Source organism: Sminthopsis crassicaudata, chromosome 5 (assembly GCF_048593235.1).
Source record: "Sminthopsis crassicaudata isolate SCR6 chromosome 5, ASM4859323v1, whole genome shotgun sequence".
NCBI lineage: Eukaryota > Metazoa > Chordata > Mammalia > Dasyuromorphia > Dasyuridae > Sminthopsis > Sminthopsis crassicaudata.
Genome location: NC_133621.1, coordinates 202,145,262 through 202,165,237, shown reverse-complemented (window position 1 = coordinate 202,165,237; position 19,976 = coordinate 202,145,262). Strand labels below are relative to the sequence as shown.

At 34.7% G+C, this 19,976-nt stretch overlaps 1 protein-coding gene across 3 annotated transcripts in view; it reads left to right on the top strand.

Moving 5' to 3' along the window:
- Positions 1 to 19,976, top strand: part of TMEM117 (transmembrane protein 117) — a 158,803-nt gene that overhangs the window by 2,186 nt on the left and 136,641 nt on the right. For 2 of the 3 annotated variants that reach the window (XM_074269461.1, XM_074269460.1), the window contains exon 2: positions 4,738 to 5,040. In XM_074269461.1, the coding sequence (XP_074125562.1) occupies positions 4,764 to 5,040 (277 nt within the window). In that variant the 5' untranslated portion in view covers positions 4,738 to 4,763. Of the gene's footprint in view, positions 1 to 4,737; positions 5,041 to 19,976 lie in introns of those variants that run through there. The other variant, XM_074269462.1, reaches the window with a different exon arrangement.

Sequence of the window (19,976 nt, the reverse complement as noted above, 5' to 3'; positions counted from 1 at the left end):
TGATTTGGTTTTTTGTTTCAAGCCCTATGAAAGTGTACAAAAGATTTGTTAATGGTTTTCGCAGGACCTTTAGTACTGCTTTGTTTTGTGGTTTCTTTTTATGTTGTCTTATAAATACAGTATAAACAATGTAAAAACATTTAGTCTGTGAATGGATAATCAGGGAAATGTTAAAGATAGGAATCACTGTGATTTTGTAAATGATATAGAATTGTGCTATTTGTTGAAAATTGCTTATATTTGCCTTTGATTAATTTTAAAGGTTGTGTAGCATTTCAAACTAGACTAGAGCTAAGGCAGATTTTTATTGTGCCATTATTTAATCTTTGTTAAACACTCAATATTGAAGATGTTACACAGAACATGTGTCTATTTCCTCAGCAGTGGGATAAAAATGATATGCACAATCCATCCCTTCATCATGAGGCCATACCTCTCTCTCTTTTTTTTTTTTTTCTTTTTTGAGGGGGAGAGTTGAGGTTAAGTGAGGTCCTGAAGCCAGTAAGTATTAAGTGATTAAAGTGGAAATTTGAACTCAGGTCCTCCAGACTCTAGGACTGGTGCTTTATCCACTGTGCCATCTAGTCCCCCTGAAGCAAATCTCAAACAAAATATTTTCTTTTTTCTTTTCTTTTCTTTTCTTTTCTTTTCTTTTCTTTTTTTTTTTTTTTTTGTTCTTCTGCATGCTTGTCCCATTCCAAAACCTATTTATTTCCACATCATAGATGGTTGCCTGAGTATCACATAATTTGCTTCTTGCTTTTTGTGTCCTACATTTTTTACTCCATTCAGGTACTTGAAGTCTTCTCTCAGATACCACCAAAGACTTGCTACCAACTTATCATAGATTCATATATACCTAGAATGAAACACATATCATCCTTCTAATTTTACAGCTATGGAATTTGAGGTCTAGAGATGTTATGTGTTGAGCTCCCATTCATGGGATAAGTGGTACAGAAAGAATTTTATCCCAGGTGTTCTGACTGCATTTCTTTCTTTACCTCTTGCTTCTTATCTAAACTTTTATCTACTCTTTCTCAATCTTCTTAAAAAATACATTTATGACAATGCAAAAAAAAAAAAAAGGTCTTTTTTCAGATATCAAGAAGATTTGGTTTAGATTCTATCTCTAATGCATATTGCTTGTATGACCTTGGGAGAGTCGCTGAAAAATGAGAATATTAGATTTAATGGCCTTTGCTGCCACTTTTAGGCATAGACTGATAATCCTATGTATGTATATATTCCTTTTTGAATGTGCTTTTCACTATATCACATTCTAATGAGAATTTCAGGCAGTAATCTCAAGGGATAAGGGATTTTAGTTAAAGCATGAAATCATATCCTGATTTGATTCTGCTCAACTTTCACTTGGCATTTGAGGATAAATATTTTTTGTTGTTTTAAAATACTCTAAGAAATACGTTACCACTCAAATACAATTTGGTTATCTTTGTTTCTAAGACAAGGCATAATATGAAGGTCGATCTTCATAACACACCAATAGGAATAATTTTAAGTAATTGTCTAAAATTTTTAAGTTTAAGGACTTTTTTTGTTTGATGCTAACTAAACTAGGACAATAAAAAAATATAGCAGTATGTTTCACAAAATGTATGGTAACAATTAAAAAAAACCTACTTATTCTGTTTGCAGGAAAAAGTGCATAAAGTACTAAAATATGCTTAACTGCATCTATTATATCATTTATTTGATCATAAATCAGGTTCAAATCAGAACCATTAATGTTCTAAGGTGACATATGAAGCACAGATAGCTAAGAAAATAATAGAAAAGTTGGAGTGATATCTTCTACATTCTAGAATAGAGCTATGCACATAGAATGTTCTTAGAAAATATTTTTGGTTAGGTTTAATTACGCCCTATCAAGACTAGAGATAACATTAACAGAGTAATGAATTATAGGTCCTTTTAGCCTGTCTTGTAATAACAACATATAATACTATATGAGAAGTAACATGGAATAGTGAATCTAGAACTAGCTTCAAAACCAGGTATATTTGGGTAAAAGTCTTTGCCTATAATACATATTGCTTCTGTTATGCTGGGCAAGTCACTTAATTATTTCAATACTCTAGGGAACTCTCTAAGACTAAGGTGCAGAGAAAACTGCATTAGTAAAGTGAGTTTTCCCACCTGGAATCACAGGTCCAATCTCTAACATTACACATTTTGTTTAGTCCTTCATAATTAAAAAGCTTTATGTACATTATGTCAGTTATTTTTTTGAAAAAAACCTACAACTCCAAAACTCAAATACCACAAAATGGTTTTCAGAAAGAGCACTGTATATTTGTGAAGAGCAAGGGATTTAAACTAGAATAGCATAGATTCAAATCCTGAGTTTGCTCCTTATTGTAGATAATATTTTTATTATAGTGTTTCAGCAATAACAAGATTATGTGATGATCAACTGTGATGACTTGGCTCTTTCAACAACGAGGTGATTCAAGGCAATTTAATAGATTTGTGATGGAAAGAGCTGTCCATATCTAGAGAGAAGACTAAATGGACTACATGGAGACTGAATGTGGATCACAGCATAGTATTTTCATCTTTTTTTTTTTTTTTGGTTGTTGTTTGTAAATTTTTTTCTTTTTCATCTCCCCCCCCACTTTTGATCTGACTTTTCTTGCACAGCATGATAAATGTGGAAATATGTTTAGAAGAATCATACATGTTTAATTTATATTGGATTACTTGTTGTATAGGGAAGAAGAAGGAAGGGAAGAAGAAATATTTGGAACACAAGGTTTTTGAAGAGTGGATGTTAAAAACTATCTTTGCATGTATTTTGAAAAATCAAAAGCTATAATTGTTTATATAGTGTTTAAAGATTTGCGAAGTACTTTACATATATCATCTCATCATCTCATTGGATCTTCAAAACAACCCAGTGAAGTAGGTATAATTAGCCCTTTTTTATTTTATTTTATTTAGGTTGTATAGTTACATTCATTTTTTATACATTTCATATGAGTCACGAGGGAGAGAAATCAGAACTAAAGATAAAAACCATGAGAAGGAAAAAAAAAACCATAAGAAAAAATTGGTGAAAACAGTATGCTTTGATCCACATTTAGTCTCCATAGTTCTCTCTCTGAATGCAGAAAGCATTTTCCATCCAAAGTTGATTGAAATTGCCTTAGATCACTGAATTATTGGGAAGAGCTTAGTGTTTCATACTTGATCATCACATAATCTTGCTGTTGCTATGTACAATATTTTCTTGGTTCTACTCACTTTACCTAAGCATCAGTTCATGTGAATTTGTCTAGATTTTTCTGAAATCAGTGTGTTCATCATTTGTTATAGAACAATGATAATCAATTACTTTCATATATTACAACTTATTTAGTCATTCCCCATCCACTCATTTTCCAATTCTTTGCCACTACAAATAGGGCAAGGGCAACTATAAACATTTTTACCCATGTGGCTCCTTTTGCCTTTTTTATGATATCTTTGCAATTCAGATCCAAAATTTTATAAGATTATAAAATCCCCATCTTATAAATGAGGAAATTTGAGTTTAACTGAGATTAAGGATTTTATCCATGATCCCAGAGCTAGTAAATATCTGAGGTAGGACCTGTTTTTCACAACTTTAAATCCAGTATTCTACCCACTGTGCTACTTAAGTGAAAAGACATTCATAAATGAAGTCCTGCAAGTATATCATTATACTATTAGCTAAACCCCATCATCGAGAGAGAATCTGAAGTCTTAGGTTTGTGTATGAACTTTGTCACTTATTTTACTGTGAGCAAGTCAGTCAAGCTTTCTGCTTGTCAGTTCCTGCGTGGTTAAAATACTTGTAACAGCTACCGTTTGGTTGTGAAGATATGACAGTATACTGACAGTACTTTTGTAATTACAAAAGATTATTTAAGTGCAAAAAGAAGCAGCTTGAACAGTGACCCCAAAATGAAGCAATTTCCAGTAAGGGACTGGGATAATCACTTTTTAAAGCTGGAAAGCAGCATTTCACAAATTTTCATCAATAATACCATTCAATTTAAATAAAACTTTTATATAGCAAAAAGTAAATGATAAAGAGTAACCAGATCTATCTAGCAACTATAACCATTAAGCAAAGGATGAGAGCCTGCAACTAGTCAGATTGGTGTGGGGAGTAATGGTAGGCAACAAACAATTTAGGAAACAAGAAAGGAAGGAGAATGCATTGAGAGAATTTTTATTTTTTTTCTAAGTTTCACTCTCCCTTGCACATACTAGGCAGAGCAATTATGAATTTGCTTAGGGCACAACAATTTAACACTTGTAATCTCCCCAATGACTATTTTTGGGCTCTGATTGGGGATTGGGATTAGTCAAATTTCATGAAAAAGTGAAGGAGCAGCCTCTAGAGAGTGGTATATAGAGGAGAACATCTTAAGATGGTAGGGATGAAAAGCGGTATGTACATCTGTATATGTCAATTTTAGCTTATGATATGTAAAAACTATGTTCATTCTCTTTCTATGACCAAGGAGTATCAACAGTTTTATTATTTGATAATAATCCTTGACCTCAAGTTTGCTGTCATGATGGAGAAGCAGCTGCTAGATGAGGAAATTGAGTTTTCTTGATGTTAAGAACATGCATTAAGAATTGAAAGAAACCCCAGTGGTCATCCCCAAATCAGATTAGTAATTTGAAGTAAAATGACCTTTTGTTTTCTTCTAATCATATGTATCTTTCCTCACACAGGAAAACTACTAAACAGATTCTGAAGCATGGGTAAAGACTTCCGCTATTATTTCCAGCATCCATGGTCTCGATTGATTGTGGCTTATCTGGTGATCTTCTTTAACTTCTTAATATTTGCGGAGGACCCTGTCTCTCACAGTCAAACTGAGGCCAATGTTATTGTTGTTGGAAACTGTTTTTCTTTTGTAACCAATAAATACCCTAGAGGAGGAGGCTGGAAACTCTTGAAAGTGCTGCTATGGCTACTTGCAATTCTCATAGGATTAATAGCGGGCAAATTCTTGTTCCATCAGCGTTTGTTTGGTGAGTACAATAGTAAGTGAAATGAAAAAGTGTTATCTAATTTTGAACTTCCAAAAAATAGCATTGTTAAAACTAAGTGACAAATTAAGAGGATGGTAACTGTGTAGAGTGCATTGTCTTTATACTTTTAGTTGTTCTGTACTGTTGCTATGAGGTGGGCAAACACAATTAAGTAACTTTGCTAAGATCCTACAATTAGGCCAGATTTGAACCCAGGAAGATGAGTTTTCCTGACTCCAGGGCTAGCACTATATGCACAGGGCCACCTTTTAGCACATATTATAGATTTTGTTCAGTTATTCAGTCCTGTCTGACTCTTCATGACCCCATGGACCAATGCTGTGCATGGGGTTTTCTTGACAAAGATATTGAAATGGTTTGCCATTTTCTTCTCCAATGGATCCTTTTGTCAGTCAATCAGAGGTTAAATGACTTGCCCAGGGTCATACAGCTAGGAAGTATCTAAGGCTAGATTTGAACTTAGATCTTTCTTGCTCCAGGCCCAGCACTCTATCACCAACTGTCACATTTTAGATATGATTGGAACCCAATTCAGTGATTTAATTTATCCCATCAATTCAGTCAGGAGAAGGTAGAATAATCAGGGAAAACTTCATTCAGGAGTTGAGACTTATGTAGAATTTGTATAAGTATATATGGATTTCCTGAACTCCACATTTTATCTCCCAGCTTTGTGCTTTTGTTTAGGTTCCCCCATATTTGTGGAATGTATTCCTTCACCTCTATCTTGTAGTGTTCTTAGTGGTTTTCTGGAGGTCTTTGGAGCAGCCTTCATTTCAGTCAGAGTAATTACCACAAGAAGAGCCAGGTGTTAAAGTCCAAAAGTATTTATTGTCTCCTTCAAGTGGTGCTCAGCTAGCTTTCTCTTGACCTTCAGAGGGGACTTGGTCTCAGTGGAGAAAATGCAGGAGGAGAGCCTGCTACCAGAAGCCTGACTGAAGATGGAATGAATCTCTCTCCTTGGCTCTGAGAGCTTGAGCTCCCACCTCCAGTCTGCTTGTCTTCTCTGGTTCTCTGAATCTGAGTCCCAGCTTATATGAGTATAAACCAATCATTATGTCACTAGGAAGCCATTATTTGTTGTAAGATTAAATCAATCATACTGAACTTAGAGAACTATTAAGCACCTTGCTAAACTAGATAACCATTGTCTCATCAATTCCACTGATTTAAGACCTTGTAAGAATCTTGTTCCAAGTTCAGAGTTCTGGCCCATTACACTACCTATTTAGTTGTTCACTTTCCTTCAAGCCTCTCCTTAGGTGCCATTTGTTACCTGAAGATTTTCCAGATCCTTTTAGTTTTTCTTTCTTTCTCTTCAAATTACCTTGTATATGTTTATTGGTGTATATGCATTGTCTTTTTAGTAGAAAGTAAGCGCAGAGTTTTATTTCAGGATCAGAGATTTGCCCCAAGGTGTTAATAATATGGAGGAGGAAGCATCATCTTTTCTCTCCAAAAAGGGCCACTGTTGCTATAAATACTTTTATGTACTACAACCAGTATCTCTTTAGGGTGACACTCATGTCCTGGGTCCATCAGTAGCAGTAGTATGACCAGATTTTCTGCATCCTATGTTAGAAAAAGTTAAATATTTGGATATTCTTATTAAGTTCTGAGACTGCAGCTAAGGAATAAACAAATCTAGGATTTTTCTTCTTACTAATGTTCCTTAAATTGTTATCTATTAAACATCAAATTTTCATGTATTAAATAGTTTACATTTAAGAATTTAGAACCTTAATATGTCTATTGTAGCAACTGAATAGCAAATGTTGAAGAGACATGTCTCTAATGTGTCCAGAGATCTAAGAAGGAAAACAAAATTCCATTCAACCAACTCATTTTCCCTGTCTTATTTTTAACAAAAGGTTGCTTCCTACCCAGTACTGACTAACGATAGTGTTTCTTTTGTTCCTTACTGGCATTCAGAAAAATTCAGTGTTAGAGATTTTTTGCAGATTGCCTTGTCTGTTTGTCCTTTTATATGTTTGTATTTTACTAAGCATTTAGAATAGAAAATTAGATATTGTGGCATGGTGATATAAAAGTAAGAATGACCAGAAAAGAGGGAAAATAATTTGAAAAATGAAAAACTATTATTTTAATATAATGATAATGGCAAACTATATATTTAAAAAATTCTGGTATCTTTATGGTAAAAAGCATAAACTTATAATTATGATGCATTTGTGGTAACAAAAATATTGATAATCAATATAAGTAGTACTCATTTTATTATCATAAAACTAATTGTGTCAATAATTTTGAAAGAAAGACAGATATGTAAAATGCTAATATTTTTAGCCAAGGACTATATTATTTACATTATCTATGATTATGAAAGCTGGGTTCTTGGAAATTTAGAACTGGGTAAAAAATTATTTTAATGTCAAGTTATATTACCATTGTCATTGTCACTTATTAAACCAGTATTGAGCGCTGAGGACTTGATACATTTCTCAGCACTTTTATAAATGTGTTAATTCCTTTTTGTAGAATTATAGAAATTAAAGAATCAAGGCAAAAGGTAGTTTTTGAGGCTGGAGGTGCCTTCTACCATGGCCATGCTTATAGTTTTACTACCATCAAGCATTGTTATTGGGCATTTGGGAATCATTCTCCTGTTTATACCTGTTGATCCCTCAATTAGAAGTTTCTCCTCCCCACTATATTTTATATGTTCTATAACTATTTCTTGGATCTCCATAATACAAAATCCCTATATATGACTCCAGTCCTTTCCCAAAAAGACAGAGCAAGAAGGAGAGTCAAAATGGCAGAGTGAGAGCTTAATAACTTTTTTCTGTTCAGTAGCATATAATTAGTAGTAATCTAAGGCTGAGATTGTACAATGGTATCAGCAATAGTACAAGGGAGCAAGGTATTTGAATATAGAGGACAGTGTAAACTTGAACTGATTCACCAAATAAAGAGGTAATGGCCTGAGAAAGAAGGAGGGATAGAAGATAAGGTTATACTTAATGAAGAAGCTGAAAAACAGTGTTACGGGCAAAAAGGCTTAGGGAAAGATGGAATAAGAAAAGATTATGATCACCTGAAGTAATTACAAAATTTGTCAACAGGGAAGTATAATGTTTGTGATAATATCAAGTGTATTACTATATTAGTGTGTAGCTGAGAAAAAATAGAAGAGTCATAGAAACTGCATCAATTGAAGAACTAAGAAGTTAGGGTAGTGGAGGGAGTATCGATATGCATATTGAAGTCTCTTAATATGTATTAATATGAAGGACAAAGTGTAAAACTATGATCCAGGTACTGACCTAATTTAGGAATGAAATTGGTTGATCAATGGTTAATAAATGGTTTGGGGGATAAATTTGAATAATGTGAACATCAAAGACAGAGGTTGTTGAGTGATAATGGTCAAGGAAGAGACTGAAAATAGTAATTGGGAGCAAGGAGTATTCCAACTCTTCCACCTGACCAGTGAGGCAGAGGAGGGAAAGAAATAAAGAAATAAACATTTAAAAGTACTTACTATGTAAAGTCCATGGGGTCACATAGAGTTAGACATAACTGCCAACAGCACTAGACACAGATGTCAAGAAATAAAGTCTCAGCTCTCAAGTAGCTTTTTTTTTTTTTTTTTTTTTTTTTAAATCTGTAGCAATTGGGATTAAGTGATGTGTCCAGGTCACACAACTAGGAAGTATTAAGTGTCTGAGACCAAATTTGAACTCAGGTCCTCCTGACTTCAGGGCTGGTGCTCTATTCACTTTGCCACCTAGCTGCCCTAGGAGCTCATGTTAATGGAGGAAGACAACAAACAAAAGGGAATTGGAAATCAATGGGAAGGTGTCTGGAAAAGGAGGGTTGGGTACCCTAAGTCCAGAAACTAGAAACAGTGCCAGGGGGGAAATAAAGACTAGTTTGTCTTCTTCTATAAAATGGATACTCTAGGAAAAACTCACAATGTGAGTAGGGAGTGGACCTTAACAAGGGATGTTGGGAGGCTGAGGAAGACTTGTATAGTGTTGGATCTTTCAGGGTAAGGAGTCCCCAACCATTGACAGAAATTCCAGGATGAGTCAGCATGTTTTTTTTTTTTTAATTTAAATTTTATTTTATAATTATAACTTTTTTTTTGACAGTACATATGCATGGGTAATTTTTTACAACATTATCCCTTGCACTTACTTCTGTTCAGATTTTTTCCCTTCCTCCCCCAACCCTCTCCCCAGATGGCAGGCAGTCTTATACATGTTAAATATATTACAATATATTCTAGATACAATATATGTGTGTAGAACTGAATTTCTTGTTGCACAGGAAGAATTGGATTCAGAAGGTAAAAATAACAGTTTACACTCATTTCCCAGTGTTCCTTTTCTGGATGTAGCTGATTCTGTCCATCATTGATCAATTGGAATTGGATTAGCTCTTCTCTATGTTGAATTTATCCACTTCCATCAGAATACATCCTCATACAGTATCATTGTTGAAGTGTATAATGATCTTCTGGTTCTGCTCGTTTCACTTAGCATCAGTTGATGTAAGTCTCTCCAAGCCTCTCTGTATTTCTCCTGTTGGTCATTTCTTATAGAACAATAATATTCCATAACATTCATATACCATAATTTACCCAACCATTCTCCAATTGATGGACATCCATTCATCTTCCAGCTTCTAGCCACTATGAAAAGGGCTGCCACAAACATTTTGGCACATACAGGTCCCTTTCCCTTCTTTAGTATTTCCTTGTGATATAAACCCAGTAGTAGTAGTATGGATGGGTCAAAGGATTTTGATAACTTTTTGGGCATAATTCCAGATTGCTCTCCAGAATGGTTGGATTCTTTCACAACTCCACCAACAATGCATCAGTGTCCCAGTTTTCCCACAGCCCCTCCAACATTCATCGTTATTTGTTCCTGTCATCTTAGCCAATGTGACAGGTGTGTAGTGGTATCTCAGAGTTGTCTTAATTTGCATTTCTATGATCAATAGTGATTTGGAACACTCTTTCATATGAGTGGAAATAGTTTTAATTTCATCATCTGAGAATTGTCTGTTCATATCCTTTGACCATTTATCAATTGGAGAATGGCTTGATTTCTTATAAATTAAAGTCAATTCTCTGTATATTTTGGAGATGAGGCCTTTATCAGAACCTTTAACTGTAGAAATGTTTTCCCAATTTGTTACTTCCCTTTTAATCTTGTTTGCATTAGTTTTGTTTGTGCAGAAACTTTTTAATTTGATGTAATCAAAATTTTCTATTTTGTGATTAATAATGGTCTCTAGTTCTCCCTTGGACACAAACTCCTTCCTCCTCCACAAGTCTCAGAGGTAAACCATCCCATGTTCCTCCATTTTATTTATGATTTCATTCTTTATGTCTAAATCTTGGACCCATTTTGATCTGATCTTAGTATGTGGTGTTAAATGTGGGTTCATGCCTAGTTTCTACCATACTAATTTCCAGTTTTCCCAGCAGTTTTTGTCAAATAATGAATTCTTATCCCAAAATTTGGGATCTTTGGGTTTGTCAAATACTAGATTGCTATTTTTATTCACTATCTTGCCCTGTGAACCTAACCTATGCCACTTATCAACTAGTCTATTTCTTAGCCAATACCAAATGGTTTTGGTGACTGTTGCTTTATAATACAGTTCTAGATCAGGTACAGCTAGACCACCTTCACTTGATTTTGTATTTTGTATCCTGCAACTTTGCTAAAATTCTGAATTATTTCTAAATGAGTCAGCATGGTTTGAAACCCCAAGATTTCAGGAATAGAGCCAGGTGTATAAGTAAAACTACAAAATTACTAGAAAACGTGGCCAGGAATACAATATCATCAGGTTTCAGTGAGTAGCATAGAAGTAGTGAGAGTCCTGAGTGAGAGTTCCTGTCTCTATTAATATGTGTTCTTAGACAAGTGTACTTGTTCATTACTTACCTAATTTGAGGATAGTGCTCTACAAATAGCAAAGTGTATGTATATGAATAGTAGTTTGACTGTAGGATGAGGATGTTGGATGAGTGAATTTTATTGTAAGAAGGAAGTTGGTTGGGAAATAAGGATACAGAAAGACTCATCTTTACTGATAAGATGCACTGTGGAGAGTTAGGGGCAGGGAGACATCTTTAAAGTCAACTTTAGCTTCTTCAGTTTTATCTAATGTTAACTTTGAGACTATGTTTTGAAGATGCATTAAGATTTGCCTCTTATTTATTTTCCATCTTAGTGACTCTGAAGAATTCAAAGATGGGAAAAGAGAAATATAGAGTTAATGGCATGTTAAAAGCTTATACCAATAGTCAACTAAGTTGTGACAAGGGACATATGATTTCTTGATACGGAGACAAATACGTTTCCAGATGTCTTAGATAGTGAGTTGGTAACCTATAAGCTTCTATGTCCCAGGAGATGATTTTGAGTGTGTGTGTGCGTGTGTGTGTGCGTGTGTATGTGTGTGTGTGTGTGTGTGTGTGTGTGTGTGTGTGTGTGTGTATTTGATCACACACACACATTCACACATTTACAAACCTGATTGGAGAGTGATCTTCATATCTGCTCAGCATTATGTATATTTTAGCACCTTTCTGAACTACCTAGACAGATCCCTTCTTTAAGGCACAGAAATCATGAAGTTTAATTGTTGACTATGAAAGAAGTTCTGATATTTCCAAGGAAAAAGGTAACATGGTCTATAATTGCTGCTGAACTCAGAAAAACTAAGGGTTATACTTTTATAAGGCCCTTCCATCTGTTAAAAAAAATCACCTTTTGATGTGTGCACATATGGGTTTATTTATTATTCATGTATACATGTAATATATACATGTATATAAAAATGATACACATATGAATATATATGTATACATATATTTAAATGTAATATCTTTCTAATATAGGAATATCCAAAATTTTCCTGGGCTGGTCAGGGCTTATTATAATTTTTTAATATATATTTTATAAAGTACAGGCTAGCTCCCTGGAGGGCCTCAGGGTCAGCCAGAGTCAGGATAAATAAAAATCCTTGGTCTTTAGGGGAAAAAGTGAAGGAGGCAGACAAGTTGCTATGTGGCTTGCCAAAGATGTATCCTGGATTTTGGAGATCGGAGCCTCCAGCCTCTCTCTTCCATGTCCTGCTGCCAAGTGATTCTGGCTTCTTTCTGCCCCACCTTCTAATACTTGCCTACAATTATCTTAAACCCAAACTTTCAGCAAACACCAATGGTGAGGAGAGCCATCACATCACCATCTCATCTAAATAAGTATATAGAGCCATTATCTCACATCAAATAGGTAATTAGCCTTAAGTGCTTGGTGGTCTGATTCAAGCATAGCTTTTTGGAGTTTTAGCCCTCTACATCTCCTGCTTTTTTTTTTTTTTTTTTTTTTTTTTTGTTTTAGAACACAGGTGGTCACACCATCCCTGACTTCTCAGGGAGATGAGAATCCTAAAAAGCAGGTGATCATACCCTCCCTGACTTCTCAGGAAAGGGAGTGAAAACACTAAAAAGCAGGTGATCATGCTCCCCTGACTTCTCAGGAAGGGAGGTGAAAGCACTAAAATGGAGATGATCATGCTCTACCTGACTTCTCAGGAAGAGGATGAAAAACACCAAAGGGAAGTGGGAAGTCAAGCCAGATATTGTTAGCGGGTTTCTGGGTTGAAGGCTCTTAAAAACAGGTATACACAAACCCATCAGCATGGGAGGTATTACACAAGTACATAGCAATAAAGCACAGGTTGATGATTCTCCTCACAGCCGGTGCAGGCTTAATGTGGTATAACAAACATGAACTGTACATGCAAGTAGTGATATAACAAACAATATGAATCAACATGGTGTTGTAAAAGATTTCCAGAAGTCCTAGAAGGAGGGTATGTAAATAGCAATCACACATATGCCTCCTTCAGCAGCCAAGAGATAATCCAAAATTAATCTATTGTGCATTACTTTATGTGTCAGGGAATCCAATGATTCCTCAGAGTTTTCAAGTCCTACAACAATCTTATCATGTCTCAGGGAATCCAGTGATTCCTGAGGGTTTTCAAGTCCTGCATCAGTCTCATTAACAATTTTTGATGTCCATGAGTCAATTGCCATAACTGCCATGCTCTTTCAGTAGTGGGCACAATCAGCGATGGAACCACCCAGTGTTTCTTGGGTCTTCTCCTTCATTTCAAGGGTCTGGTCTGTCTTTCTCTGATGGACAGCTCGTTGGCACCCATCTGATTCCTTCTCCATCTGTAGAGATACAAGCAAACCTTCTCCCCCAAGCAGTTAACCTATCTGGTCCCTTCCATTTACCACTTCTGGGTCTCTCCACATCACCTGGAGATTATCTAAAGATAGTGGAGCTGCTCACACTGGACAGCCCTTCTGGGTGGCTATAAAACTTGTTGTCCAGAGCCAGTGCATCTTTGTCAAAAATCAAGAAGTTAATAGTATAAAGAGCTAGATTTAGAAGTTCTCTAGGGTTACCTGTGGCTCTCCCTTTCTTTTATTTTTGGAGGAGCGTCTTGATGTTTCTGTTTCTCCTCTCTACTATGGCCTGTCCTTGAGGATTAAAGTGTATGCCAGTGGTGTGTAAAATCTTATAATGTACATAAAAGTGTACAAAATGTTTAGAAGTATATGCAGGTCCATTGTCTGTTTTTATTGCTTGTGGTATATCCATAATTGCAAATGCTTGTATAAGGAACTCAGTAACCACTCGGGCTGTGTCTTTTGCTGCTGTTATTGCAAAAGTGAATCCTGAAAAAGTGTCTACCACAACATAGATAAAAGACAGATGAACAAAAGATTTATATTGGGTCACATCCATTTGCCAAATTTCACTGGTCTCAAACCACTTCCCTAGAGGGAACGTAGGAGTATGGAAAGGAAGGCAAACTATATAGGCTTTTTACTGTGTTCCTAGCTTCCTCTTTTGTTATCCCAAATTGTAAATGTAAAGCTCAAGCAGCCTGATGGTATTTAGAATGAGATTCTTGGGCTGCCTGAAATAAAGGAGTATTGGCCAACATGGTTAGAAGGCTATCTGCCTTTGAATTATCATCAAAAATAGGACCTGGAAGTCCATTATGTGAATGGATATGCAACATATAAATCTTACCCAGATGCTTTCTCATTTGCTCTTAAAGTTCCTTAAAGAGCTGATATATATTGGAAGCTACAAATTTCATTTGGGCTGTGCCAATTCTTTGTACCACACCTACTGAATAGGCCAAATCAGATATTATATTTATATCTCCTGGATAATAAGTAAAAGCTAGCATGCTTGCACATAATTCATTCTGCTGAGTGAACTGAAAAGGAGTTCTGACTACTCTTTTTTATAGTTAAATCACTAGAGTATACAACACAAATGTTATGTTTGAATGCATCTGTAAAGATAGTTGGTCCTTCAAGAGGAACTTTAGAAACCTTTTCTTCAAGAATTCATTGCCAATTATGTAACAGTTGGGTTATCTTTAATGGAGACCTGTGTGTAAAATTTGGAGCTGTGGCCAATACAATTTGCCACTCTGGGATGGTTTCACAGCATACATTAATTTTTGCATTGGTATAAAAGATGTATATCTTGTAAGGTCTTATTCCAGATAATTGTACTGCTAGCTTAATGGCCTTTAATAAAATTCTAGCCACAAGCACTGGGTAATGAGTAAGGCTTTTTTTTCTGGTTGTGCTAGGAGGTTCAGCCACTCTATTACACTGTCTCCTTGATGAAGGACTGCTTTGGGTACCTCTTTTGTAGCAAAAACTGGTATTTCCAAGGTTTTTTTGAGTACTCTTTCAACTACATCGGATTAACCCAGTTCAACATCTCTCAAAGCCTCTTGAGCTTCTTTTGTAAGCTGGCGTGGTTAGTTTAAAGCATTGTCTCCCCTTAAAATGTCATATAATAGTTGTAATTGATAGGTAGTCAAGCCTAACACTTGGACTCATCCATTGGATATCTCATATCAATTTCTGAAAGTCCATTAAGGTGTTTAGCTTCTCTGTTCTTAAGGAAAGTTTTTGTACTGTAAGCACCTTAGGGTATACTTCATATCCTAAATATTGAAAAGTAGCATGTCTTTAAATTTTTTCTGGAGTTATATGCAATTTGTAGTTCCTTAGTGTTACTATGGCCTTTTGTAGACATGCTTCTAACATTTGCTCCTCAGGTACACATCCCAATATATCATCCATGTAATGTAAGAACATTACTTTTGGAAATGCTTTTCTTACTGGAGTAAGAATAGCAGCAACATACATTTGACACATAGTAGGGCTATTTTTCATTTCCTGTGGCAAAACTGTCCATTCATATTTTTAATAAGGCTCAGCTAAGTTAATACTGGGCACTGAAAAGGCAAATCTTTTCATATCCTTCTTATCTAGCAGGATAGAATAGAAACAATCCTTAATGTCTATAACCCAGAGAGGCCATTCTTTAGGCAATTGAATAGGAGTTCAGGAATAGGCTGAAGAGTTCCCATAGTTTTCATCTGTTCATTTACCTTTCTTAAATCAGCCAACATCCTCCATTTTCCAGATTTCTTTCTTACAACAAATACAGGGGAGTTCTAAGGACTTAGAGAAGGTTGTAGGTGTCCTTGGTCAATTTGCTCCTGTACCATATCTAATAAGGTCTGAATTTTATCTCTAGCTAAGGGCCACTGTTCTATCCACACTGGTGTATCAGTTTTCCATTGGATAGGAAGAGGTTAAAGTGTTGGCAGGCCTTCAACAGAAGCCCTGCCTAAAAAACTGAAGTACTCATTTGTAATCCTATTTGTTGTAAGATGTCTCTTCCCCACAGATAGATGGGGATTTTTTTCAACTATAAAAGGAGTTAAAAACTCCTGTTTCACCTTCAAATGTCCATATCAAAGGGGTAATACTAACTTCAGCTGCTATTGATCCTTTTATGCCAGACATATAGGTGTCTGCCTTAATCTTTGGCCAGTTGGCCCCTCTAATGACTGTATGATCTGCACCTGTGTCTACCAATCCTTTTAATGGTTAGCCATTTATATAGAGAGTGAACATAAGACACAGTTGTCACAGCTGCTGTTCAGAATATTCCTGGATTCTGTTTCTTGGAGTCAGAATCTGGGCAACTATCACCAGATTGCCTATTAGGACTCTGTATCAATAAACCTGATGCTACTACTTCTCCTGGTTGATAAGTCACACATTGTCTACCTGTATTAGTGACTGGGATATTATCTACACATTCCCCATTTTCCCACATCAGTGTATGGATGAACACTGTTTTGTAAGTACTCTTAGGAGGTGAAATGGTCAAGCCTACTGTGCCTGGAGGCAAGGGATCCATAAGTCAGACAGGAACATATTTCACCTATCCAGGGGATATCTCAGTAGTCCCAGCTGCATACAACTCTATTTTCCCCAATTGTTATCCCTTTCTCCTATCAGATTGCTTTTTGGCTGATTGATCATGTCTGAGTACTGAACTTCTAAAGACTCTCTGGTTGTAGCATTGATTGCCATCATGCCCCAAGTATTTTTTGCTTTGGACCCTGGGGCTGGGTCCTCTATCCTGTTTCCCTGAATCAATCTACATTCTGATGCCCAATGGAAGCCTCTGTTGCATTTTGGACATGGGGTTTTGGGTCAGATCCTCCTGACTTCAGGGCTGGTTCTCTATCTACTACACCACCTAACTGCCCTAGGATTACATTTATTAATGTAGAACATTAATTCTGTATGGAAGGACATCTCAGCCTCATTCTTTAAATTTTGTGGCTACAGATAGCCTACGACTACTTTATAAATGGGATGATGAGGAAGCAAAAGAAAAAAATCTTGCTTAGTAGCTTTATTTTGTTTAAGCTTTTATTCTGTATTAGATCATCTAAATTTTTCTGTGCTTTTCTGAATTGACTATATTCATTTTTTATTACAGCATAGTAATATTTCTTTACATTTATGTACTAAAATTTGTTTATTCTTTATTAATTATGGGCATTTATTTTGTTTGACAAAAAGTACAGTTATAAATATTTTGATGTATATAAGGACTTTCTTATCAATAATTTCATTGGGCATATACCTAGTAACAGTAGAATCACTGAGTCAAAGAGTATGAATATTTTAGTAGCTTCAGGGTTTGCTTCTTTTCTTTTTCTTTGTACTTAATAGTATTTTAAAATAAATAGTTTTCATCACTCATCTGTGTAATTTTGAGTTCAATTTTTTTTCTCTCTTCCTCCCTTCCCTTGCCACTCCCCAAGAAGGAAAGCAATTGGATATAGGTTATACAAGTACAATCATGTTAAACAATATATTGCTACATTAGTCATGTTGTGGAAGAAGAATCAGGACAAAAGAGAAAAACCATGCAAAAGAAAAAAAAAAGTGAAAATAGTATGTTTCCATCTGTATTCACACCCCATAGTTCTTTCTTTGGATGTGGATAGAATTTTCTATTACAAGTCTTTTGGAATTATATTGGATCATTGTATTGTTAAGAAGAGTAAGTCTATCAGAGTTGATCATTGCATAGTATTGCTATTACTGTGTACAATGTTCTCCTGGTTCTGCTCACTTTACTCAACATCAATTCATTTAAATCTTTCTAGATTTTTCTGAAATCTGTCTACTTGTCATTCTTTATAGCATAATAGTTTTACATAACATATTCAGCCACTCCCCAATTGTTGTGCATACCCACAGTGTCTAATTTCTTGTCACCACAAAAAGAGCTGCTATTTTTGAACATGTGAGTGCTTTTCCCTTTTTTATGATCTCTTTGGGATACAGACCCAGGAGTGGTATTGCTGGATCAAAAGGTTTATATAGTTTTATATCCCTTTGAGCATAGTTCCAAAATGCTCTCTAAAATAGTTGATTCCAATTTTTTTCCCGGGGCAATTGGGGTTAAGTAACTTGCCCACGGTCACATAGCTAGGAAGTGTTAGGTATCTAAGACCAGATTTGAACTCAGGTTCTCCTGACTTCAGGGCTGGTGCTCTATCTACTGCACCACCTCCAGCCAATTCCAATTTTCCCAGCTGTTCAACATTTATCATTTCCTTTTGAATTGCATTACCCAAACTGATAAGTGTAAGGTGGTACTTCAGAATTATTTCAATTTGCATTTCTCTAATCAACAGTGATTTAGAGCATTTTTTAAAAAATATGATTGGAGGTAGCTTTAATTTCTTCATCTGAAAACTACCTGTTCATATCATTTGATCATGTATCAATTCAAAACTTTTATTTTTATAAATTTGTCTCAGCTTCCTATATATTTGAGAATTGAGGCCTTAATCAGAAAGAGTGACTGTAAAAATTGTTTCCCAGCTTTCTGCTTTCCTCCTAATCTTGGTTGCATTGGTTTCTTTGTGTAAAACTTTTGAAACTTAATATAATCAAAATTATCCATTTTCCATTTTTTTTAGGGTTTTGCTATGTCTTGTTTGGTCATAAATTCTTCCATCCTCCATAGATCTGACAGATAAACTATCCCCATCTCTCCTAATTTGCCATTTCCTTTGCATTTTTTAATTAGTCCCCTTAATATTCTTGACCTTCTGCTTTTCCAGGTGAATTTTGTTCTTTTTTTCTAGTTCTATAAAATAAACACTTGGTAGTTGAATGGTATGCACTGAATAAGTAACTAAATTTAGGTAGCATCATAATTTTTTTAATATTAGCTCAACTTATGCACGAACAATTGATATTTTTTCTAGTTGTTTAGATCAAATATTTGTGTGGAATGTTTTGTAATTATTTTATGTCTTGCAACTTTGCTAAAATTGTTGTTTCAATGAATTTTTTAGTTGATTCTCTAGAATTCTTAAAGTATGCTATCATATCTTCAAACAGTGATAGTTTTGTTTCTTCACTGAATATTCAAATTTCTTTAATTTCTTTTTCTTATGACAAAAGCTAATATATTTAGTACAATATTGAATAATAGTAGTGATAATGGTTATCCTTGTTTCACTCCTGATCTTATGGGAAGGTTTCTAACTTATCCCCATTGCATATGCTTATTACTGGTTTTAGATAGATATTGCTTATAATTTTAAGCAAAACTCCATTTATTTATTCCATTTATTCCTATGCTTTCTTGTGTTTTTAATAGTAATCAGTACTATATTTTGTCAAAACCTTTTTCTGCATTTATTAAAATAATCATGATTTCTGTTAGTTCTGTTATTGATATGGTCAGTTATGCTGATAGTTTTCCTGATATTGAACTAATCCTGCTATCCTGGTATCTATATTCCACCTGGTCACAGTGTATTATATTGGTGATAAATTGCTATAATTTCTTTGATAATATTTCATTTGAAATTTTTGAATCAATTTTCACTAGAGAAATAGGCCTATAATTTTCTTTTTACTGTTTAGGCTCTTTCTGGTTTAAGTATCAGCACCATATTTGTATTATTAAATTTGCCTATTTTTCCAAATAGTTTATATAGTTTTGGAATTAATTGTCCTTTAAATATTTTGTAGAATTTACTTGTAAATACATCTGACTCTGGGTATTTTTTTTTCTTAGTGAGTCCATTAATGTCTTGTTCAATTTCTTTTTTTCTAAAAAAGGATTATTTAAGTATTTGATTTCCTCTTCTTTTAATCTGAACAATTTATATTTTTGAAAATATTTGTCCATTTCACTTATATTGTCAGATTTATTGACATATTTTGGCAAAATAGCTTCTATTGCTTTACTTTTCTCTTCATTCATGGTGAATTTACACTTTTCATGTCTGATACCAGTAATTAAGATTTTCTTTCTTAGTTTTCTTTTAGTTTTGTTAATCTCTCCTTTGATTTTCAAAATATGTAATTTATTATTTCATTGTGGATTTTTAATTTGTTCTTTTTATAGTTTTTTTTAGTTGCATGCCCAATTCGTTGATCTTTTCTTTCTCTATTTTATTCATTTAAACATTTA